At 30.8% G+C, this 25047-nt stretch overlaps 2 protein-coding genes across 7 annotated transcripts; one reads left to right on the forward strand and one right to left on the reverse strand.

Annotated features, from left to right (window-relative positions):
- Positions 1 to 10291: 10291 nt before the first annotated feature.
- On the forward strand, positions 10292 to 12221 carry LOC125063476 (beta-1,4-galactosyltransferase 7). The gene is made up of 3 exons (XM_047669944.1): positions 10292 to 10590; positions 10796 to 11330; positions 11514 to 12221. The coding sequence occupies exons 1-3, from the start codon at positions 10470 to 10472 to the stop codon at positions 11761 to 11763; spliced, it is 906 nt and encodes a 301-aa protein (XP_047525900.1). The 5' UTR covers positions 10292 to 10469; the 3' UTR covers positions 11764 to 12221.
- A 37-nt stretch (positions 12222 to 12258) lies between these two features.
- LOC125063475 (nicotinamide/nicotinic acid mononucleotide adenylyltransferase 1) lies at positions 12259 to 20688 on the reverse strand. Of its 6 annotated transcripts, none has more exons than XM_047669938.1 (8): positions 20462 to 20686; positions 20125 to 20236; positions 19582 to 19693; positions 17494 to 17682; positions 16986 to 17087; positions 16537 to 16697; positions 15842 to 16290; positions 12259 to 13790 (listed from the first exon to the last, which is right to left on the reverse strand). In XM_047669938.1, the coding sequence occupies exons 1-8, from the start codon at positions 20535 to 20537 to the stop codon at positions 13675 to 13677; spliced, it is 1317 nt and encodes a 438-aa protein (XP_047525894.1). In that variant the 5' UTR covers positions 20538 to 20686; the 3' UTR covers positions 12259 to 13674. The 6 variants fall into 6 exon arrangements, with proteins under 6 accessions (XP_047525894.1, XP_047525897.1, XP_047525898.1 ...); XM_047669941.1 differs by having other exon boundaries at positions 15996 to 16290; positions 20462 to 20684; XM_047669942.1 differs by lacking the exon at positions 15842 to 16290 and having other exon boundaries at positions 20462 to 20677.
- Positions 20689 to 25047: the final 4359 nt, after the last annotated feature.

Raw genomic sequence — 25047 nt, forward strand, 5'->3', positions numbered from 1 at the left:
AAAAATAAATGGGCAATAATTTTTATCGATAATAAAATAATATTGTGACTTCGTCTTGTTGATTTAAATTTTAATGAAACGCGATAAGCTTTGAATTTCACGCAAATTTTCCGCCATTACAAACAGTGTTTCGTAAATACTTTGATTTTTAATTAAAATTGTTTTGATTGCTGTAATTGATTTTTGTTATTACATCGATATACAAGATTGTACAATTAATTTAATGTTTATTACAATGCTTTGGATTTATTGTACATGATATTTCGTGCTGCATAATTAATTTATAGCTTTTGGTACAAATAACTTGCAAATACATTTTTAACAACCATTACAATTATTTCTTAAAAATATATAAGTTAAACATTAAAAGGGGACTCATTATCCGCACTTAGACTCTCATTATGTTCTGGCTAACTAAGCATAGCTCCTTCCAGAAGCACAGAAGTCTCCTGGGCTCTTCGCTAGTTGTAGATATATAAATTAAAGGTTTCATAAATTTGAATAAAAATACGGAATTTTCACCATTAATCGGCCATAAGGTACATAGAAGAATGTACAATACAGCTACTATACATATACTATACAGTATACATTCGTATCATAAATAAGCCTTTTCTCAGATAATACATGAGACTTTCTTTTGTTATTCTGTAACTACCGTAACTGGGAAACGAAACAGAAGAAGACCACTCACGAGATGGGCGGACGACATTGCTCAAACGGCTGGCTCGAGCTGGATGCAGCTCACCCAGAATCGAGATACATGGAGATCCCTGAAGGAGGCCTACACCTGCGGAAGGGTTCTTGCAAAATAATAATTGGGAAATAGATACAAAAATTAGGAAAAAATTATAATAATAAAAATTGTGTAATTTACTTTCTTAAAAATATATGTGTAAAAATAGTATTAAGTTTACTTTGTTCTTTTGCAAGAAATAAAAAGGCTTTTTATTATTATTATTAAGTACCGTAAGTTTGCCTAACCGCTAACTATATTCGGAAAATGGTGGCATCATGCGTCATGGCCAGCTCTAGTAGTGGCCTAAATGTGTTCTTTACAAAGAATAACACATATATAGATTTGGTGCACTGTTCATACCATAGCTTTTGTTTAATAACCAATGATTTTAAACACTCGAAAATTGCAAGGGTAGCCTGAAAAAGTATTTTTATGATTTATATAAGTAGATGTAATATTATGTATAAGGTATACAAATAATTTATTCTTATCTCTGTTTTCTTGTACTGTTTTCGTTGTTGTATTGATTGTATTTTTTTTTAACTTTATAAGCAATTTAAAATTTGTCCTGTAGCCCTTCTGAGAGTAGTTTTTAGGTGTTTTCTGTACTTTTGGTTTATAATGTTTAAGCAATAATAAAAACAATAACTTATACATAATATAAATTGCTACTACTATTTGGCTGCTGTAGCATTTTTCCAATAATTGTAACATCATTCATTAACTTGTTAAATACGTTATTATCAATTCGCTACACAGCTTTATCTATCATAGTAGTAATATATCTGTTGTCTTTAAATGTTACAAAATAGAAATCAACTTTGAAAAAATTACTCGAACTGTAGCCTAACATTCCTAAGTTATTGTAACATTCTTACCAATAGTAATGTAACGCTATCCTCAATTAGTAAAAGAATGATTTGTGATAAAACATTTGACATTCCAAAGGCATAAAAAATAAACATAACATTTATTAGTTTTATTTTAAAGCTCTTTTAAATATATATGATATATAGATGAAATCAAGGTAATTATATTTTGATACAGATAGTTGAAGCCTATTTTATTTCTGTAAAACCTTCGCCTACCTTTAAGGTTAAGATTCATTGTTTTTAGTTTAATTGCTCCTTGACGGCGGACTTGGGAAATAAAATATTGGACTTATTAAAGACGATTTTTTCCTTCCTAATCATATATATATATACATATTTAAATGTAATAGACAAATAAATAAGATCAGTTGGCCGACGTTTCAGCGTACGACTCTCGTCACTGAGGTTGTTATTTCGATCCCCGGCTGTGCACCAAATAGACTTTCTGTCTATGTGTTAAACATTTTTTTGTACGGTGAAAGAAAACATCGCAATGAAAGCGGCCTTAGACCCAAAAGTCAACGTGAGTCAGGCAAAAAATCATGTTGATATTCTGAGTTTTAGCTCCACTGGATTTTTTGGTAAAAAAATACTTATTTGAAGCTTGCACACATTTTGAAAAACAAGCTGATCTTACCAACAATTTAAATCAGACCAGCAATTAATGTGTAGGAATATTTTATCTATTTCCTATTAATATTAGCTAAGATTATATTCTATATTGAAATAGACAATTCCAATAAATTCTAATCAACAACAATTTAATTCAGTGAATATTGGAGCTAAATTAACACATCAATTACCAACGTATTGTTCAATTAATTTACGACAAGCTTATTATTAATTATGTATTCACGTTCTAACGAATTTATCCGTATTACACAATGTCCCCCGTCGCTTACGTCATGGTGCTTACGACGAACTCCAAAATGTCATGATTGAAGTTGGCGTTCAGTAACATCAATGTGATCACTGTGTGATACATGCCGTATTTTTTTGGAGTGAAACTTCTTTAGGAGCATGAGGGTAATTTTTTTACGGATGAAACGCAATAATAATAATATTAGCGTCACGAAGATGTGCAGCGTTTTTGTCCAAGAAAAGGGAGAGAGCGATTGAGACCGATTAAGAAAGAGTAAAAAGGGAGAATTACCTTATAGAAATTCTATTTTAAAAATTAAAATTTCGTTAAGTATAAATTTTTAAAAATTAAATTTGTATTAATTTTCGACACTTTCAATATTTTACTGACAATTAAATTCCTAATAGCTAAATTCCTTTTTCCCTCCCTCTAAGTCTCGGAAATCTAAAGTTTTAGATTCGTATAAATATGAACAAGAATTAATTTTCCAAAGAAGTTTCACTTCTGACATGTGTACTTTGTACGCACGCACTTTTTTTTGGGTTAACGACACGTTTTTCTTACGACGTACAGATTCTTTGCGCTAAATTGGTTACCCACAAGGTTTTACGGGTGGGTTTTCATAGTAATACGATATTGTTCTAATCCCAACGAGGTCAGAACAATCTGATTAGCCGTGACTAAGTGAACACTCGATAGCGTAACGTCGAATTACATCGAGCGCTGATTATCACGCCTGCGCCCATGGGCGTCGAAAACGTGACTTCATTTGAATATCTGAACGCTGCCTAGAGGTGTTGGGACTTCACACATCGCTTCAGTAGCTGTTACACAAACATGTTAAAAATTCATAAGTCACACACAGTCTTGTGTTAATCTGAGTGTAATGTCACATCCCCTAAAAGGTGATATGGTCTTGTTTGGTCATAAAAATATAGAAAAATAATGCTTGTATATTTAGTGTCAATGTTTTGAGCTTTTGAAATGGTAAGCCAAATCAAACCGTGCTAATAGATTCACGTCCTATAGTCGTAGACGATCTGTTAATTTGCGCTTGTGACGTATTTTCTTCCAATATATTTACACTTAGTTCCTGAATCGTATTGATTTTTTTCTGTGTAAACTATGTTTGAAACCTACCTACTACTAGGTACTCTGCCTTTTTAATTTTCTTATACAATTAATAAAAGTAGCATAACATTAGGTATTTACGTATTATTGTAAAAATTATTTAATGGTTAGGTCCATGATTTTTTTTATTTTCCACTCTCTCCTGTCTTCGCCAATATGGAGGACCTCTCAAAGTATTAAAAGTGTTTGATCGAAGAAGCCTAAAAAAGGTGCGCAGACACTTATGCTATAGATTTTTTTAAGTATGAACTAGTCATTAATGAAGAATAAATACTTTTGATCATAAATAAAGATATGAGCATACTGAGATGTGTGTTAATACACTTTAAATATTATACTACTTCAGTTGTATGTCTTTACACTTGGATAGATGTGTGTAGTCCCCAATGCGGTTATCACGAAATCTCGCATTATCTGTTTTACATTTACTTAGCCTGCACTTTACGCAGATCGGCCCTGTTTGTTTTAACAGCCCTTAATGCAATATGCCAGAGGTTAATTCATGATTTTCCGCACCTTTCAATTCCATCCTTGTACTGGGAAATACCATATTGCTTTGTATATTTCAGGGGGTTACTGTGCGTCAGTTCAGATCATTCAGCATTTTTGTATATTGTAATTTTTTTTTTTTTAAATAGACCTCTATACTGTTTATTTAATGAATACCTATATATTTTTGGAATGCACATAACATCTACCAGTGGCGCTGGTCCTCAGATTGTGTATTTTTCGTCATCATTTGTTATTTCCTAATACGTGATCAGCCTGACACAATATGCCGTCAACTTTTTGAGTCTAAGTCATGCCGATTTCCTTACGATGTTTTTCGTACGAGCCGGTTTATTGCGCACTTAAACAGCAAGCAGCAACAGGGATGAGAGTCGCAGGTTTAACCACTAGCCAACACTGCTCTTTCGTGTCGACAAAATACCTACTCATGTGCAAAGAAATGTTGAAACAAAGTATAAAAGATTCATAACGTCGGTTCTAGTTAATAAAATACTGATTCAAGTCTAGAGAATTCAAAACAGTTAACAATGTAAACTCATTATGAGATAATAGAGAAAGGTTTTTCGAAACCAATGACGTTTAAAGACACCGCAGTCAACAGATTAAAAACTAAGACCTTTTTTAAACTTTTTTTTAATGTCAAGGGATTACTTTAAACTGTATTGTTAATTTGTTTATAGAAACAAGTAAAGCCCTTAATCTCTAACGGTTAACAAAAAATTGCTGGACTAAGGTAACGGGTGTATTGTCGCTAAGGAATAACTTATAACTGTTTTTTAATTACTTAAATTTCTCTTTGTTTATACAGAAAATAAAACTGTTTTTAACGAAAATCTATGAAAGCATTGTCAACCTTACGAGACCTTTACTTTTATTTGAGACTTAAATTCACAATTTGTATCACTTTTTAATATAATTATAATTGTATTCAACCTAAATATTTCTTTAAAATAATAATGATAGTTTATATGATGGTAGAAAACCCAAATAGTATCTTGTAATTTTTATCACACACTTTCATCATATGATTTTTTTGTGAGTTGTAATAGTACACACCTGTATATTATTGACATATGTACATAACATACCCTGTAGTAAAATTAAGCGGAAAATAATAAACAGGTGAAATATAAGACTTCCAACTTTTATTTTGTTCCCCATGAAGTAGAGACTCTTGGGCCGTGGGGTTCAAGTGAACAGGCGCTAATTAAAGATTTAAGTTGGCGCCTGGTAGATAGTACCGGTGACCCCAGAGCTAGTGCTTTCCTCGCTCAACGAATAAGTATCGCAATACAGCGAGGAAATGCTAGCATTGAAGGTACACCTTCACAGAGACCAAACTTTTTAAATTTATTTTAGTTTTCTAGTTTTTAATTATTATCTATTATAACACATACTGTCTCAACCCATTTTTATACATTAGGTACCCCATTGGTTTTGTGATTAATATAATTAATACTTCTATTAAAGGTTAGAACTTTCACAAGTCTTTGAAGAGATCGTAAAGCTATGATTTGTTTATTAGATGTAATTACTGCTTTGTCTTGTAGTATGTAATTGTTTCAGCTCCTTTCAAAAGAAGAAAGTATTTAATTTTTGTATTGACCTTCATAAGTGTTAACTGATCGTAAATAAGATATTTTTTTCTTGAAAGTCGATTTCTCTTCACTTTGAAGTCGATTTCAATACAAAATCAAAAAGAACATTAAAGCCATTATTATCAAGAATCAATTATAAACATCACTTTGCGACGCGTTGCGTGCTGATTTCGTAAACAAATAAATATCACAATACAGCCCTGCGATTCTGTAACTCACTTTTGGAACTCACACAGCGGTTTTCGCATCGGCGGTCGCTCTCAAATCAGTCGTGAAGGAGTCATTTTATGATTTGGCATTCTGATAAATAATAAACTACAAGCTCCCACCTTTTCAGAATAGCAAATTATAAAATGACTGCTTCACGACTGATTTGAGAGCGACCGCCGATGCGAAATCCGCTGTGTGAGTTCGAAAACTTTTCCCTACATGTCATGATAATGTGTCCCCACACCTCGTTGGACCTAACCAAGCTACTAACTATAACCAATACCATAACTTCTGTTCCATAAGGCAACAGTTCATAAAAAAATACTACTGCCGACATTGATATGTGTTTTATTGTAGGCGCTAATAAATGCTAATGGAAATATGAATTTACGTTTGCCTTAAATACTTTATTATTGAAGTATGGTAATAATAAATGCACTATCATTGCTGGCATAAAACTCCGTATGCTTTCCTTGTGGTATACATTTACGTAGTAAATAGTTATTAAACTCCTTTCGAACTAGTTACGCTCTGCATAAAATCGCAAAGCAAACAAGCAACCTACCACAAGTTAATGAAGTTCAAAACATAAATTAAACAGTTTAAATTGAACCATTTAATGGGTCGTGCCGTGTCGCTTCACTTAATACTGATTACTGTTGATAGTGTTGTGCTCATGCTCTCGAGGATTTTGATATCGATATTATACAACAAAGTATCTAGTTATGCCTCATGATGTATTGCCACAAAAATCTGTAAACTAAATATGTATGCATGATGATAACAAGTCATAACTTTTAATTGAAATATTAATTATATTACACTCAAAATCAATGCGGTAATGTATAACAGACGTTTATTTGTATAATTCCAGATTCCCATTTATAATAATGACTAAACTATTAAATGATATAAAAATTGATTTGTTATACCAAAATTGTTTATTCAGTGTATTAAAATAGAAATGCTGAAATTAAAAGATGCATTTGATATGTTACAATTTTAAGAAATTACAGATGCAACAATGTATCTGACCAGTTCCCCAAACGCTTGAGGACACGTTTATGAAGTTACATTCTTGATCTCTTGATAAAACAATTTCATTTACATTCTTATAGTGTCAAATTCCAGCTATGTTACTGTTGTGTACTCAATCAGTAAAATCTTTAATTTTACGACCCTTATCAAAAATTATCGATATAAACGCGGCACTAGCGGAATCAATAACAAAATCGCGGAACAATGGTATCGTGGTGTGTGGGCCACGCGGGCGGTCTGTATTAGCGACACCCGTCGAATTGATCGCATGTAATCCATCAATAGGCTTCGAGCAAATCTAGTTCGTTAAAAAAAAAACGCAGGTTAATTATACCCAAAATTTATAAAATTTAATTTTGAAAGCATTTATCCCTTAAACTCATTCGCATTTATAATATTAAATTTGAAAGTATTAAATTCTCTTCCTCTAATTGTATACATATATGTACCTAATACGCTGAGACCATACTATAATCCTCATAGCAAGGAGGTTATAATAGTACCTACATAGTTCAATATATTTCCTTTGTAACTATTTTGTATAACAAAACAAGAAAGACGCCATGACAATTTTCGTCTAAGTTGTTTATCTCAAAAGCTTCAACTGTCAACAAAAATCGCTAATTTGTGAGGACAATTGCATAATAATATTGTCTTTGTTTTCGAGCAATTACTGAATAACACACCGAGTTATCTAAATAACGTAATAAACTCGCGTTCATCTGTTTAAGAAGTTTTATTTAATTTAAAACAAATTCATTAAACAATTGCAGTACGATCTAAATACTTATACTTTAATAATTAATTGAACACTCACACTAAAGCAGATTAAAGCATTTGCCTGATTATCCGTTTTTTTTATTGATAAATCTAAATAAAAAAAATAAAAAATAAATAAATCGGCTTGTTGTCGATATCCAACGTATTACCGATCGGCTCGATGCTCTCTTTCTACGTAGAGAGTCTCTTTGCATATTCTACAATGTGTATGGAGAGTGTACTAAAGAGTTGTTTGGGTTGATCCCTTCTATCTCGTTTCAACACCATACAAGCCGTATGAATTCAAAGTTTCATCAGCATCATCTAGAAGTCTTCCTCGGTCCGCTTCATAAGACACTTTCTTTTGCGAACACCCGGTGGATGTTGTCCGTGGGAAATACGACCCCCAATTGTTTAATGAATGAGTATATGCCTCCCTCAAAGGCCGGCAACGCACCCACTAAAATGCGTGTCCATGGGCTGCGATAACTGCATTTTTGGGCGTCCCGAAGGATCGTTTGATTTTATTTTATTTGTTTGATACCTACTATAAAAAATAATAAAAGTAGCTTATATTTAAAAGGGCGTATCTTTAGTTAATAATGAGCGAATTATGTTACATTATTCCACAGGTATCTAAACATAACATAACCTTATCTAAAATACGAAGACCAATAGGCAAAAGCTAGTTAACAAATTGAGCCTAATTTTGTGGAAATACGTCGATGTAAGTATATTGTTATGCGTCATTAATTACAATTTGTATTCACCTGTTAAGCGTATAATTTTCATTAAATTTATTTAAATGCATTCATTTGATATGGGATTATAATTATATGGGAAGGTAAGGTGATGCACATTATACATGAACTGAAGCGGTTTTCAAAGCGTTTTAATCTGACTTAAAAAACAAAAATATTTATATTTCTTATTTGTTATGGTTAAAAAAATAGGTTATCTTAGATTATAGCAAGTTTGTTAGTTTAGCGCCCATTTATTAATCCTGTGTTCGATTATTCGACATTCTTACCCTATTTAGTTATTTACGGTAGTTTCATCAGTGTTTTAAAATGGGCACGTCTACAGACTAAAAATCACCATCAACCATGGACAGCTACTACTACCTAATTGTCAAAATATTATTATTTTCTAAACATTAATAAGGTTTTATTAAAAAACGTAAAATATTTGCTCAGTCGAAAACCGTACCCTATAGATATCGTTAACAAATTCAGTTAAATGCCAAACGTATCAATTCGTTATTGATAAATGACATCAGTATTCAGTATCCTTCGACAAACTTCAATGTAACCACAGTCTTAAACGCCCATAGCTTCGAGCCACATATAAATAACTTAAAACAGCCCTCTGCCTACTTTTGTTTGTTAATTTCTTTAATTACTCAACGCCAGCACGAACAGTAATTAACTGTTTGAAATATAAAACTTGAAAACAATATAACTAGCAGTTTTTCTCAATTACACTATAACTAAGACGTTATTCAAACGAAAGTAGGTATTTAGTGGCCTATCTATAGTGTAGGACAGTGATAAATGTTTCTGTTGAAAATTTTAGTGTTGCCAAGGTATATTAAATTTTAATGAGATTTTATTTCAATTTCAGGAGATTTAAGTAGGAATGACCTTAAAGTTTTTTAAGAACTTATAAACCATTTGATTTGACTTCGCACACGGTAAGTTTAAATCTACATATATATACAAATCTAAGTAAAAATTTAACATTATCACGATGTCATAAAAATACAATGTCTGAATAATAATTTGTTACCGTACTTAAATAAATTATGTTTGTCTAAAAAAATTCATTAGCAATTCTTGAAAATCTAGTTAAATAATGAAACATAACATTGCATGGCAACATTATTTTAACCCGTAGGCAATTTCGAACGTTTACCAGTTACCACAACGTGTAATTAGAGGTCTATAAAAAACTTGGTAATTAATTTAGTTGCGTTGTGCATTCAAACCGTTGTGCGGGTGAAAATTAATATTTATTGTTGACATTTTATGTTTTATTGGTTATTAAAATCGCCGCATGGAATTTGTTGCAATTAAAAGCTTTACTCGTCGCTCATAAAGATTTTTATCGGATGAACTTGACAAAGTATGTAAATAATAATTAATATTTATGTCATGTAAAAAATAATTTATTAAATAAGAAGTAAAAGTACTTAATTTGATTAATTAATTGGATTATTTAACTTCAATGTTTATTAAAAATGTACATATATAAATTTGTAAATTACAAAAAAAATATAGATATTGTGAAGTGTGACTATTTACTCTTAAGACAAAGGTCCTCTTAAGGTTTGACACACACAGTCCAAGCCAGTAGAACTTTATCTAAAACCATAAATCTTCTCTTATCATGATAACATATTATAATGTTAACTTTGCCAAAAGCCTGAACTTTTTTCACCTTAAAACATAAATGGCATATAATGTACAGTGTACACTATCTGTGCATACGTACAGAGAGAACACGGCTATGTTGCTATAATACTGACACGATGTCAATGTCAACAGATAAATCAAAAATTTGTCAAAAGTGAAAAACCTAATAGTCAAAAATAAAAACTCAAAACATTAGAATAAAAATGTTTTTAAAAAGTACATTGTATGTTGTCTTTTAATGTTTTATATTAAGTTATTAATATTTTAATGTGGTTTTTCAACCAGATAAGACTGATGCGTATTGATAAGTAAGGAACGCGATTAAGTGTATGTTTAATGCTGAGAAATTTATATTTAATGGGCTACCGCGTAAGTAGTTCGAAATGCCTTACGATTTGCTTAGGTCTAACGTTTTTGATGGGATGTTTCATCGCTACGCTACCAATCCCTCCTCCAGGTAAGTCTTCATTAAACTAGAAGTAATATTATTCCAATTTATCTAAGGGTTTAAAGAAATAATGTATACATAAATGATAATTATATACTTCTTCAGCACAACTGTTAAGTGTAAGCTTTACTAACTTACGTAAGTTTATAGCAATTTATGGAATGTGCTAAAAACACGAAATAATTTCATATTACAATTGTTTGCAATTTTTCAGAGTCACAGAACCTTCGCATTTCAGCAAAAACACTTGATAAGAAGAAGCTGGCTATAATAGTTCCTTTTAGAGATAGATTTGAAGAATTACTAGAATTTGTACCACACATGTACAAGTTCTTAAAGAAACAAAATATACTCTTTGATATTTTTGTTATACAGCAAAAAGACAGCAATCGTTTCAATAGAGCCTCACTAATAAATGTTGGTTATATTTTCACAAACAAAAATTATGATTATATAGCAATGCATGATGTTGATTTACTGCCAATTAATGATAATTTAAAGTATGATTACCCAGGATTGGGACCTTTACATATTTCATCCCCTGAAACACATCCAAAATATCATTATGCTACTTTCATTGGTGGAATACTGTTAGTATCACGGGATCATTTTGAGCTAGTCAAGGGAATGTCTAATAATTACTGGGGATGGGGCCTGGAAGATGATGAATTTTATGTGAGATTAAAAGATGCCGGTTTGAAAGTTTTCCGACCAAAGAACATCACTACGGGAACTGAGAACACATTTAAGTAAGTTTGTCAGATTAATCTTAAGTATGTAAACTGCATTGTGTCATTTATGCCTAGTATACATATGTCTAGTAATCATATTGAAGCTCTAACTATATATCTTTAAAAGTGGGCAAAATAATCTATTTTATAAAATTAATAAATTTTTACAATTTTGAAATGTAACAATTTTATAATTTTTAGGCATATCCATGACAAATCATACCGAAAACGGGACATGAGAAAATGCTTCAATCAACGTGAGGTGACAAGACATCGAGATAGGGTGACGGGTGTTCATGATGTTGCTTATACTATTCACAGCACCCATAGTGTAGCAATAGATGACCTTCCTATTACTGTTGTTAATGTGGAGCTATTATGCAATAAGTCAGTTACACCATGGTGTAAATGCCCTGAACCAGCAAAGGTTAAGAATACTAAGCAACAGTGATTTAAATAATGTAATTTAATCAAGTGCTCATAATATGGCTTAAGCAAACACATGATTACATTTTTTGAAATAGGACCAAATTTGAGTTGGTTCGTGAAAATTAAATAACTTTTTAGGAATACAGACATTGAATATCTGTTTTGAGAATCTACACATGCATATTTAATTGATTTGGATAAAAACTATTAGAACTGCCCAAAGTATGTAATACTAAAACTTTTACATACCAAAGACTAGCCAAATTCTTTAGAACATCTATGAAAAATGAATGAAACGGGCAAAAGACAATATTTTTCAAATTCTTAAGTATTAAATCATTTTTATTGATTTCAGTTGTGACCCATGACATTTTAAGATTGCATTTTTAATGTGTATTATTACCAGTGTATTCTGTATTTATATTTTCTAGTCTTATCTTTACTGTACTGATGAACAAAGCAATATATATATATTACAAATTTTGGTGTTTTACTAAGGATACCAACAAAAATTAGATTAGATTTATAACCTTTATTTTTACGGCATAACTACAGGTATTGTTTTACGCACTGACCATACCATAATCCGTAATAAAATTTCTTCCTCCTTATTAATAAACGTACAAACGAAATATGTGATAATAATTGAATGAAATGAATGAGGCCATTAATTTGAGATTTTAGTATGGCCAATGCACAAATGAATTGTACATTTTATAATTATAGTAAAAATACATATCACATTTACTTGAAGCTGATTAAAAGGGACATTTTAAGTACACAACATGTTTACGTATAACACGTTTTTAAAACTAATCAAGGGTCAAGGGACAATAAAAAAAAATAAAAAACTACCCTCGTGAAAGGAGACAAATTCGGCCTTATTATTAAAGTGCCACTTTTATAATATGGCCTAATATATCATGGCTCTACAGTCAATTGTTACCATGGTTACTTTTAATGTACAAAACTTTGATGTAAAAAATTAATATACATTGTTGTATAAAAAGGCCGAACGTCACAAATTGCACTTAATTTTTTCTTTTTTAAATTATAACATATTAAAAAAAAGAATCAAGTATCTTTGACACATTAAATAAAATTAAAAAACAAAATATTCCCATTAAAAAATTATAAATTTTAATCATCTTTCTCGGGAATAACCACAATAAATAGTAATAGCTTTCAAATAAGTAATCTAAAAATAAACATTTAATAGTCGAAATAGTCAATGGTCGGATGCATTTTACATAATAATGCCAAATATTAACATTTAAATAAATTTTATATTAAAACAAAACACTAATTGTATAAAACAATAATATACTCAATACATAAAACTTTAAGTAATAATAAAGTAAATCTTCTGAATGAATTACGTAATTAAACTACGTCTAAGTTCTAACAAACATTCGAATCATGTATTGAGATTTTAAAAGCAGTATTTATGGCAAAATTACACTTACATATTGCTGATAATTTATCTAATACCGAGTTAAACTCTTTATAAACCTACTATAAGCCATAGTTAATACATTCAATACATAGTTATTGAATGTTTAAGTGAATAACAAATATTTGAAGTGAAACTTCTTTATTTAATTAAGACTAAAGCGGGCCATAGACGGACCGCATGTTGCAGTCAAGACCGAGTGCAATATGGGGTTTGCTCAGGAACTGCTCGAGCGGTCCGTGAATTGCGAATAAGTATTCAGTATGGAAACTGCAGATCGCCGTGCGGCGACCGCATGTTGCAGTCGGTCTTGACTGCAACATGCGATCTGTCTATGGCCCGCTTTAGGTACAGACAGGGTGTTCCCACCTAAGGATGCCAATTTGCATATTTGATATTATATGCAGGACATACGAAAATTCACATAGATAAAAAGCCCTATACGCCAATGCTAACAGGTGTTTACAAGAAGCATCGTGACTATAAAGAAATGCAATACTCGCAATGTCGCATTTTACGCGACTCTATATAGGCGCGTAGGGCGACTTGTGGCCGCATGACGCGCAACATGTCAGCTACAAAGGGCAACCTCCTCCCTGAAAAAAACAATTGACAGTAGATAAATCTAACATATACGAAAATAATAAGTTATATATACATTACGTAAAAATAAATTGAAATCTACATATCTAATTCAAAAACATCTTACATTCAACATCATACACAGATGCTACAAGCAGTAAGCGAAACTCTTTTTTATCTTTCATCACTTTTACCCATAAATCACTGAATAGATTTTGGTATAAATGTGTGTCCTCAGACAATCTCTGAATGTATTAAATATCGTCCAATTAACATAAATTAACTCTTCACCGAGATGGATCTAAGTAGTAAAATCTACTGATTAAATAATGAGTATGAGATATGTTAAATATCTTCTACTGTAGTGATTTCCTGATTTAAAAATACAAATATTCTTTTAAAACATACGAAACTATGCCCTAAAGCTAAAAAAACAAACTACATGTTCATTTATGTTAAAACATAAATAATAAACCGACACATAAAATGGATGATAAGTTTTACAAGGTTTTCGTTATATTATAATTAGGTTACAAAATAACAGAAATACTACAACTACAGACGTAATTAAAAGGAGGTAGATTAAAAGGGGTAACAAATACAAACGAAATACAGGCCGTATAGGGGAAACGTAAAGCCTCGATAGAAAACAATAACAAAAATAGGGGGACTACAATAAAAGCTCAATGTCACAGTAAATATTTATTAAATAATTTTCGATAGAAGCTTTACTCATAAGACAACAAAACTTAACATTACGAAAATATATACATAGCCACCGAAGTTATCATTGCTAATACTACGCTTAGACACAGCATCTCCAAAAGAATCGCTATCGTTACGTTTTTCATTCCTACATTACATTTTCGTATCTTATTACATTTTCGACTTCGTTAAGTAAGACATTTAATCGAATAAATGTGTTATTCACACAAAAATTACTTGTGCAAGTATTTTTTTCAACGAATTCGAAAATTTAAGTACGTCTTCTCCAGAATTTGATAAAAATTAACAATTAACCGAGCTGTGAAAAACATTTATGATAAATCTTATTATGGTTATTTTTTCTTAAGGGATTGTCGGTATAAAATTATTTATAATTAAACAACACAAAAAAAGGATACACAATATTTGGCACTACATTTACGACTATCACAGTATAATTTGACACAAATACAATATAAAGGGCCGAATTTGAATTTTTCTAAAATCATAAAATATTTTAACATCAATTAATTCAACCCTATTTCATATAATAAACATTTAAAATGTAACAATTTAATCTAAATTTAAGAATTGTAATGTGTTACAAAACCCTTGCGAACAATTGACACACATTTTTGTGCAAATTATTAGGAGAATTGATTTCAAATAATGAATATATAACTTACATAATTTTCAACAATCAATAAATACCTAAAACACAAATAAATAGGAGTCTTAGATTTGTAATATATTTTGGTTAGTTATTTTTAAATCCATCTTATCAAAGAAACAAAATAACTTATATACTATAAGTCGTAAAGGTTTTAATACATAGATAGAAAGACATTATATAATTCAATAAGTCTAAGATAGTAATTACTCTAAAGGAAGTATAAATTTGAGCATCTGTTTTTTATAATAAAATAATATGTGCGTAAACATTATAGGATATTCTAAATATCCTATAATATTTATACAAAAGGTGCGGGCGTAAGATATTTATAAGTCTTTACTAACACCTACAAAATATTATTTAATAAATTATTGACTTTTTTTGTGCTAAATTCATTACAAATTCGTTAATAACTTTGTCCAACTGACTACACAAAACATGTATTTCATATAAGAAATAGGAAAAAGTTTAACAAAACTAAATTATTACATTAAGATATCAGTTTAGTATTGTAAATAATTATAAAACATTACACAATCGCTTCAGTATCGCTAATCACATGGATACCGTGTTTGGTCAGAATGAGTTTAACTATATCGTTACAACTACGGGTTTTATAATTTCTACCGTCATCTTTAAGTTTAATACTTTTGACTTTATCACACAACTTACTCACTTCAGACTTACTTTTTTTCATCTCATCTGGTTTTAGTTTCCTTATAGTGGAAGAAGAACATCTCTTTTTGGGTATTTTCTTCTCAACATTTCCCTCGCTCAACCTACGCTTGCTCAAATCGTAGTTGTCCAAAAAACTGTCAAGCGAATGAGTTTCTACACCTACCTTGTCCATGGTATGTTGAGTGACGTCACTGACGATTTTGACAGCTTTCCCGGGTACGTAGGTTGGTGACACTTTGTCAATGTACGCCATCTTTGGTTTTAGGTTATTTATGGGTGACACAGTGTCCGTGTGGGATAGAATAGACTTTTTGGACCGTTTGACAGTAATAGTTTCGTCAATTATTGAAGGCTTGTCTCTGATTGAGATGAGAATGTTTTTGAAGCTAGTCTCCTCTGGCGACGCCATAACGACATCTTGGGGCGACTTATCGTACATAATGTCTGTGTTATACTCACTAAGTCCGAGCAGCATGAACAAACAAATTATTACTTTCTGTTGGAAAGAAACTTTTATTTCTGTGAAGTTCAGATTTCTACGTTTACACGTTTTATTTAATAATTTTGACGTTACGTTATATAACAATAGTTTTTGTTAAACTCCTTGTTTTAAACACCAAAACACAATTTGTTGTGTCTATTGCTTGTTAATATGTATTTTATTAGCCTCCTACAAATGCATAATAATAAGTTCGAATACTCACGTGACATTGGCCCTACTCCCATAGAGTTGATTCTGTCGTACGTAAGAGATGACGTTGTCATCTGTCAAGTATTTAGCGCTTTCGTTTCTGCGCAAGAGCCGCCTGAGAACCGTCGAGCTTACTTCGTTCACTATATAATTTGTTACCAGTATTACGTTTTTCTGAAATAAATACGGACTTTGAGAAAGTTACACGTTAAAGATACACCAGATGCGAAAGATTTTTTTGTTTTATACAATAATTATTATTTCACTAGTGACCCAAATGAATTGAAAGTTGACATCATAATGAATTTCCCCAGAAGTTAAAATCAGACCTCGAGAATTAGTATTGGAGGAGCTCCTCCATTATTAACAGAGCTACAAAGACAATTGATAGAGAAACCAAAAGTATATTATTGAAACTAAAAATTGCTAGTTTTGCAATTACGTAATATTGTGTAAACTTACCCTATATTTATAAAGCATGTCTGACTCGTATATGAACCTGCCAGGGTCGCTGCCGGCCCGAGACACAACCACTATGCCATGACGACCCAAAATCGCCTCTAGCTGTAATTTTTATGCGAGATGTATGTTAGAATTACATAACATTTATGAAACATTGGAGCATAGCAAATTTAAAAAGTAATTAATTTTTCTGATCATATGCTTTTTTACACCGCCACATATTAAAAGGAAATACACTTCACCAGGTAAACGTTTAAAAGCCTATAAAATTGGTAAATAAGTAAAAAATATCCGAAAACTAGTAGTAATAAATACACAGAATAATAATGTGCTTACTATTCTGCTAATCTCTCTTGGCTAGCTTTATAATTTATAGCTTTAATTAATGGCTAACTTTTGTATTTTTTTAACACTTTGGTATAATACTATTTGATAATGCGCGAAATATATATATAATTTGCTAAGATTTTTAAGATTTAATAGCAAATTATAACATGAACATACTTACGTCATCATCAGACCACAACCCCGGAGTGGCAAAGGACTCTAGAAGATCAGCGCCGCATAACAACTTGACTGTTACGTCTTCGCTGTTACCATTTATGTGATTCGAGTTTTGGTCTTCGATGTTAACGTTGAGGATGTCGTCAGGTAACCATGACGGAGGATCCGTGTGATTTGCCGTATTTATTGTATTCTGGAACATATACCAGATATATGGTGTCGGATGCCATTTGAATAAAGTATCTTCTCTCATATTCTATACTAATATTATAAAGAGGAAAGATTTGATTTTTTATTTGTTTGAAATGAATTGGCTCCGAAACTACTGGACCGATTTCAAAAATTCTTTCACCGTTGGCAAGCTACACTATTCCCGAGTGACATAGGCTAGTGTTTAAAAAAAATAGGGATGCTTAATAAAACTTGAATAATCTAACCCAAGGTGTAAAAAAATAAACAAAAAACTTCCTTCAATCGCGTGCGCTGTGAAAACTATTAATGATAGAACAAAATTATGCATTACAATTTTTCAGGACACATCACTATCTATACAGAATGTCGCGACAGCATGTCTCTATCTTTTATAGTTACGTCACAATTATTCGTACCTAGGTATTGATCCTTATCAAAATAAATACCAACGTTTCACATAAGCTAAAATTTAATGGCATAACCACCAAAAAAGCATAGTGGATTGGTGTTCTCCTGCCGTTTCTCTTGAATAGTTTACTACAGCAACGCTTGGCCGAGTCTACTAGTATATAAAATTCAAGATTCCACATTGAATTATTTTATTAAAAATTGTATAGATATAATTAAAGATTCTACCAATATCATACCATAATTTACTATACCATATCTCTACTAAAAACGACGACGTGTTTCAGGCGCAGAAGGGTAATATGATTGATTTATAAAACACATTTTAAAAATAAGGCCAGGATCTAAAAACACTGGATTATTACAATTCAACTACATCGTCTACACTCAATTTTGGTATAATCTATATAAATAAAAATGAATCATAAAATGTATTGCTAAGCTCAAAACTCAGAAGGCTGGACCAATTCGAGTATTTAAAAAAAACGATTCCTTGAAAAACTCCCAAGAGGAAGGTTTTTATCGGGAGAAAAAAAAAAAGTTTTATGTAGTACGTATATTTTATTCCTGAAAATCGAACAGTCTCTTTGCGGTATCATAGCATAATTTTTAATATGTTGGTATGTAGCTTATAAAAAGGTAAGCTAAGTAAAAAAAGGGTGCGTGTACTTATGTACGCGCGTAAGAAGTTATACTTCTTTGGCATTATTAAAAATAGTTTTTGATTGCATGCAAATAATTAATTACAATTTAATAATCATAAACTGGAAAAGGAGTAATAATACTAAAGAAGTATAACTTCCAAAAATATATTACGGCGAAACGAAGTTCGCGGTTTGATCGCTAGGTTGTAATATTATTTTAGCAGTTAGCCACAAATGTATGGCGTTATATCTCCAAAAATATTATACAGTATAAGTCATAGCATATCGAAATACCTGCGATAATCGGTGACCTTTTAACCTGAATAGAACCTTGCTCAGTAACCTTGACTTACCTATCGATCTGGATGATTCAACGCTAATTCTAGACTTGCATACAGATTTATGCACCTTGCGATTTAAAACTATTACATGAATTAGTAAGATGGAATTGAGTCTTATTATTCATATAATACGTACAATACGTATAGATGACTATATCAAGGTCGGTACGTATTGTAATGATAAGGCAAATTTACGTCATGACACCAATTATCCACAAACTAAAATTGCTATACCTAGTATATACTGTTAAACAAAAACGGTTTATTTTATGAACTATTAAACAGGCACTATTATGCCGCGTCGTAGTCTTATACGCCCTATAGGATTGGCTTTCACCCACCTTAGCAGTGGGCCCGCCTTGTCTATAGTTTTTTTGGTTAAATCTTGCAAACATATGTGTGTGCAAGATAAACATTTATTGAAAGACAACATACCACAGCGCTACATCTGAATCAATGCGGACATTTAATTGATATTACCCGGTAATAATTAGTAAATGTCCTTACTTGATGGTATTGCATAGATGCTCTTGTTCTCGTCCAGCCAGTCTGCTGTGTCTCCCACTCTGACACTTTGATCCAGCCAGACGACCTTAATGCTAACTTGAGCATTGCTATCCTGGTAAATAAATGTGGCATTAAAGCAAGATGGTCTACTACTATTACTATACTATTTATTGGTTCAGTTTATATTATTGAAAATTGATTAAAATGTACAGTACTAGCTGGCCTCTCATTACAAAGTTACATGATATGGAACATGCTCTTTCAATCCATATAATTTACTCTCGAACATATTTTTATTGACCAGGCACTAACGTTCAGACCACATTAAGTGTGTGCAATGTAATTTTTATATGAACATAATAATTCATATACATAATAAAAATAAAATTTAACATAATTAATTAATAATTTTAATTTTATATAGTGTTAAGTTTAACAACAGAGGTATCAAGAAGTTTTGAAGTACCTGTAGAAAAAGAAAGTGTATCTGATAAAAATAAATAAGATATATACTTATATGAAATGTGTTACATGAATTTTTACCTATGATTTGCAGCAACCAAATCTTTTTTTCCATATGCATCATGTACTGGTGATACTATACCTCCAACTATTACACCAAGACCGAGGGAATGTATATAGTCTTTTGCTATTTCTGGAATCATTCAAATTGCCGTAATGTAGAGAGAAGACAACATTATTGGCCTCACTACATAATATGTCCGTAATTGTATGGGCTATCACGAGATGAAATAACGTTTATTTTTTTCTTTACCTATTATATTTTAAATCTTTATCGAGTAGAGGATTTCAGAAAACAACAACACAAGAACAATAAAGTAAGACCAAAAGAAAATAGAATCAGGAAAAATATACGTACCAAACATTCGTAAATGCATGTACGTCGGCGGACTAAAGCTTCCACAAGCCATCAAAACAATTTTACCTTGAGACATTTTAACTTTAAATTTATATAATAGCTTTGGTTTGAAATAAATAATAATTTGCTAAAAAGGTCAAAAGTTCAAATTCAAAACACAACACCATTCAAATTTCTTCTATATTATTTATACCACAGATTTTAAGGATTTTGTGATACGATAGTTGTCAGTTATTACGACAGATCTGAAGAAATGTTACCACAGATTAAAATACTATTCGAGACACCTAAAAAATTCCGCAATGAGAAATTAAGATCTTTTTACGCATTAAAATGGTGAAATCATAATAGACCAACTATCCTCCACATCTATTTTTGCGCGATTTTTTTCTTAGTATACTACTGTTTTTTTTTTCGAAACATAAATTGTAAACATATTACAAACACATCTGTCTTGAAACCAAAGAGTACTGTTAACTGTCACTTCACTCAATTCGCTCGAAAGTCAGTTTAATAATGTGCAACTGCCCTAGACCCTATGTCCTACATAGAGTCCACGGTCCAGTGTTGCCAGCTTGGGGGTTTTCACCCCAAATTTAGGGGTAATCAATATGTCAAGGGGGTTTTTTAGGGGGTACTTTATTCAAGAATTTTATTCTCTACAAACACACGATTCTATAAAATTTATATTAAGCTTCGAACGCAATCAACAAACTAAATCAAATATAAACTCCAAGCCTGGCTACAGCTTAAATATCGAAAAACAATAATTTCATGTGTCAAATTTGTTCCTTCTGACCGTATGATCAAATCATTTTATATCAATATGTACGATTTCAAAAATATCAGCAACAGCAATACGCAGGGCGATATCCAGGCCGATGCCTTCGACGAAATATTAGAAGCTTATCCCAATGACATTTAATAATATTGTATTAGAAGGAAAAAAAACCCCATAGAAGCAATTTGTTTTTTTATTTTAATTCTCTCTTGTTTAACTGTAACAGAACAGATAAAAAAATAAAAAGTACAAAAAGCTTTAAAAATAATGTATGAAAAGAAATTGACGAAAACGCAAAAAATTGTCTACCAAGGAACGTTAAGAAAAACTGAATTCGAGGAAAGAAAAGTTAAGAAATAAAAAATAAGAATCGTTTCATCTCATTGTTATTATTATTCGGTCATTGATTAACATATATAAATATGTAAAATGTACTCACATAAATACAACAGCTATTTTTTACTACTTCATTGTATTTTTAATTCATATTTGAAATTACCTCTCAAACCAAGTGTACAACAAAAAGTTTAAGGGTTTTTGATCGGCATTTAGGGGTATTTGAAGTTGGTCCTATAGGGGGAACATTTTGTAGAAGTTGGCAACCCTGCCACAGTCCATAATCCATGACGGATGACCAATGACCATTAGACATTAGTCCTTTACATTGGGTTTAAGGTTAAAGTGTCAGTGATTTTATTTTGTAAAGTTAAAGCGATATAGTGGTGTACTTTTGCTTCTTTATGATTTTATTGTGCAACTTGAACGAGTTACAACTCAAATAAAGCAAAAGAGACGAGAAGTAACTAGATACAGCTTCTTCTTGTGAAATAACTAGCAATCTTTTGCTTTCAATTCCATTAAAAACTCCTATCTCAACTACCTTCAAAAATCATGAAATTTACTAAAAACAAAGTGAAGCTCTTAAGTAAGTTGGATAGACGGCAAAATGCTCTCTCTAGTTCTGGTAATACAAACAGAATTCTAAAGAAAAAAATCAATGCAAAGAAAAAAGTTTCTTTTCAAAGTGATGTTTTGATAAAAGAAATAATTCATAACGATAAGCTTGTTACTCCAGTGTCAAAAGAAAAAATTGTTAAATCTATACAGAACAAGGCCTCAATTACAGATATAAAAAGCCCTATAATAAAATTGAAACCAGTAGAAAAACAGAAAAAGCGCCAGAAAATGCAGATAAATGACACAAAGTTACTATTGAGTCTCATAAAAAAGAAAAATTAGTGTTTACCCTCAAATGCAATTGTGTTAAGTGAAAATTATTTAAGGTCTAAAAAAAAAAAGGGTGCGTGTACTTATGTACGCGCGTAAGAAGTTATACTTCTTTGGCATTATTAAAAATAGTTTTTGATTGCATGCAAATAATTAATTACAATTAAATAATCAAAGACTGGAAAAGGAGTCATTAAAGTCAATAAAGTTCAGTTTACATTTGAAAAATTAATTAAATAAATATTTATTATTATTCTCTTACATTAAACAAATAAAACACTATTTATCTTTAAAACATTTTTATTTCATTATACTATTTATTTTTAAGTGACTGTCTTCATCAGAATTTCGGTTTGTAATTTTAAATTAATCATTACTTGGTTGTGCATCTACGAGGCTTCTCCAAAACTAAAACTACTACTTGCTTTCTGCAACAAATAAGAGAATATTAATTTAAGCTCTGTCCATGCAAAACTTAAATTTTTTTATAATTCATATTATAAATTTTTTAACACATTTATATTAATATAATTATATAAATGTGTTAATAATATAATTTGTAGCACATGCTACAGACCTGGATAGCAACTTTCTTTTATTCTATTTAGAGATAGAGATAATTTAAATATAATACCGGTGTCTTCCTTGTAGGTTTCTTTGGAGTTGTTTGGGGATTCTTGTTGTTCAGTTCGACATGATTTTCTTTAACCTTTCTTTAATCCTACAAAATAATGAAATTGTTAAGTTATGTTGTCACTGTTGTGCACACCTTTGTTTGGCTTTTTTAGTATTCAAGTTATGTCAAAACTGATTTATTACCTTGTCATTGTTGGCTTTTGGGATATCAATTGTTTCCAAAATGATTTTATTTGTAATATCCTGAAATATATAAATAACATCTATTAATTTAAGTATCATGGTGCACTCAGGTATTAAGGTGTATTATACCCACTGTCCATTATAAGTGGGAATGGGCTCACTTCTGGCTGGACAGAGTTTCGGTACTACAAGTGCAACATGGATGTTTTGAGGTATTACAATATCTCTAACTACCTGTAGGGGAATAAAGTACTGTTGTGAGCATATGCCTATGCTTGAAAGGTTGAACCTTGAACATCACCATACATCATATTTATAATTAACATTCCTACCTCGACACCATCACAATCAAATTCATTGAAATCTACTTCAAACCGTTGCGGTATCATCTCTGCCATAGCCCATATCCATTGTGTCGCTGTAACAAACGCAATAAACATAAGCAATGAATAATGGTTCATGTTTCAGTTTTAATCAACAATAATACTCGATAATACCTACGGATAGTTAACCTCAATTGTATTGAAGCACTCAGGAAGGTTGGCACAGTTTTTTCACAAATATTTTATCATATTAATTAGTTTTGATTTAGATATTAAATTTAAATCACTTCTGATTATAATTCAGACGCACATATAAAATTCGCACTTGTATAATGAAAATAACTAGATACATAGATAATCTTTTATTTTAAACAATAATTCAAACTCCTATATTTGTTTAAAAGGTAAATGTCAATGTCAGATGTCAATTGTCATGGATATTCAAAATTCTTGTTAAGCTGCTAAGCTAAGAAATAGAATATGCGTGAAGTTAGCTTATATTCTATTTCTTTTGTAGATTGCGCACGCTATAATCACACTCCGAATTTTGTGTCATAGGTGCGCGCGCATCGTAAAATTTCACTCTCATCAAATTTTCATAACGCGCCTAAAGAAGTATAACTTCAAAAATGTTGAACATTGAAATTAAAGAGAATTCCTATAAATTACTTATTTCTGCTAGTGTATATATTACCTTTTCAGTGTTTTTTAATTATATATATTATTAACTAGAGAATTTTTTTTATAATAATGTTATACTTAGTACCAAGAAGAATCCCAGGATATTGAACTAAAGCTGAGATTAATATTTGATAACTGTAATAAATAAAAATTTAAAACCTCAATATTTTCAATTATTTTACTTGATTTATGTCATGGACACAAAATAAGATATTAGCTATAATGTAATGCAATGTTTCAGTATAAAATGGCATTTTTAGAAAAAAAATATAGACATTTTCAATGCAAATGGTTTATTTTATTACAACTTTCACTAAATAAAGACGTAATAAGTAATAAAAAATAAAATAAATCTACACTTTATCTTTTATTAAATATGAATAACTAATTTTGTCTGCATAAATCAAAGCTTTATTATTTTTATTTAAAAAGTAAAACTACGTACTAGATTACTAAAGTCGACGCATTTTAACGTTGGGCAATAAATGTCACAGACAGTAGGAAATGCAACTATTACTATATTATACTAATAGTTGCTATAATTACTATATTATACTAATAGTTGCATTTACGATAGATATACTAATCAATTCTTGCGCACGCACTCCTTATTGGTCGTTACTTGTAAGGGTTGTTTTTCTATAAACATAAGATTTTTTGTTATGACTTATGACCCTCATTACATTACTTATGCTTTGTTAAGCGATAAGCACAATGGATAATGAAATTTATTTTCTAACATGGTTTTGAAGAAA

The sequence above is a fragment of the Pieris napi genome, chromosome 3 (genome assembly GCF_905475465.1).
Source record: "Pieris napi chromosome 3, ilPieNapi1.2, whole genome shotgun sequence".
In the NCBI taxonomy this organism is placed as follows: domain Eukaryota; kingdom Metazoa; phylum Arthropoda; class Insecta; order Lepidoptera; family Pieridae; genus Pieris; species Pieris napi.

Excerpts from the sequence above, each read along its gene's own strand:
- LOC125063476 (XM_047669944.1), top strand. The coding sequence starts at position 10,470 with ATGCTGAGAAATTTATATTTAATGGGCTACCGCGTAAGTAGTTCGAAA. Across the intron at positions 10,591-10,795 it reads GCTACCAATCCCTCCTCCAG|AGTCACAGAACCTTCGCATT; the intron begins GTAAGTCTTCAT and ends GCAATTTTTCAG. Across the intron at positions 11,331-11,513 it reads GGAACTGAGAACACATTTAA|GCATATCCATGACAAATCAT; the intron begins GTAAGTTTGTCA and ends TATAATTTTTAG.
- LOC125063475 (XM_047669937.1), bottom strand. The coding sequence starts at position 20,537 with ATGTCTCAAGGTAAAATTGTTTTGATGGCTTGTGGAAGCTTTAGTCCG. Across the intron at positions 17,683-19,581 it reads CATCTATGCAATACCATCAA|AATACAATAAATACGGCAAA; the intron begins GTAAGGACATTT and ends TATATGTTCCAG. Across the intron at positions 16,291-16,536 it reads GGGAGTAGGGCCAATGTCAC|TGAGTATAACACAGACATTA; the intron begins GTGAGTATTCGA and ends GCTCGGACTTAG.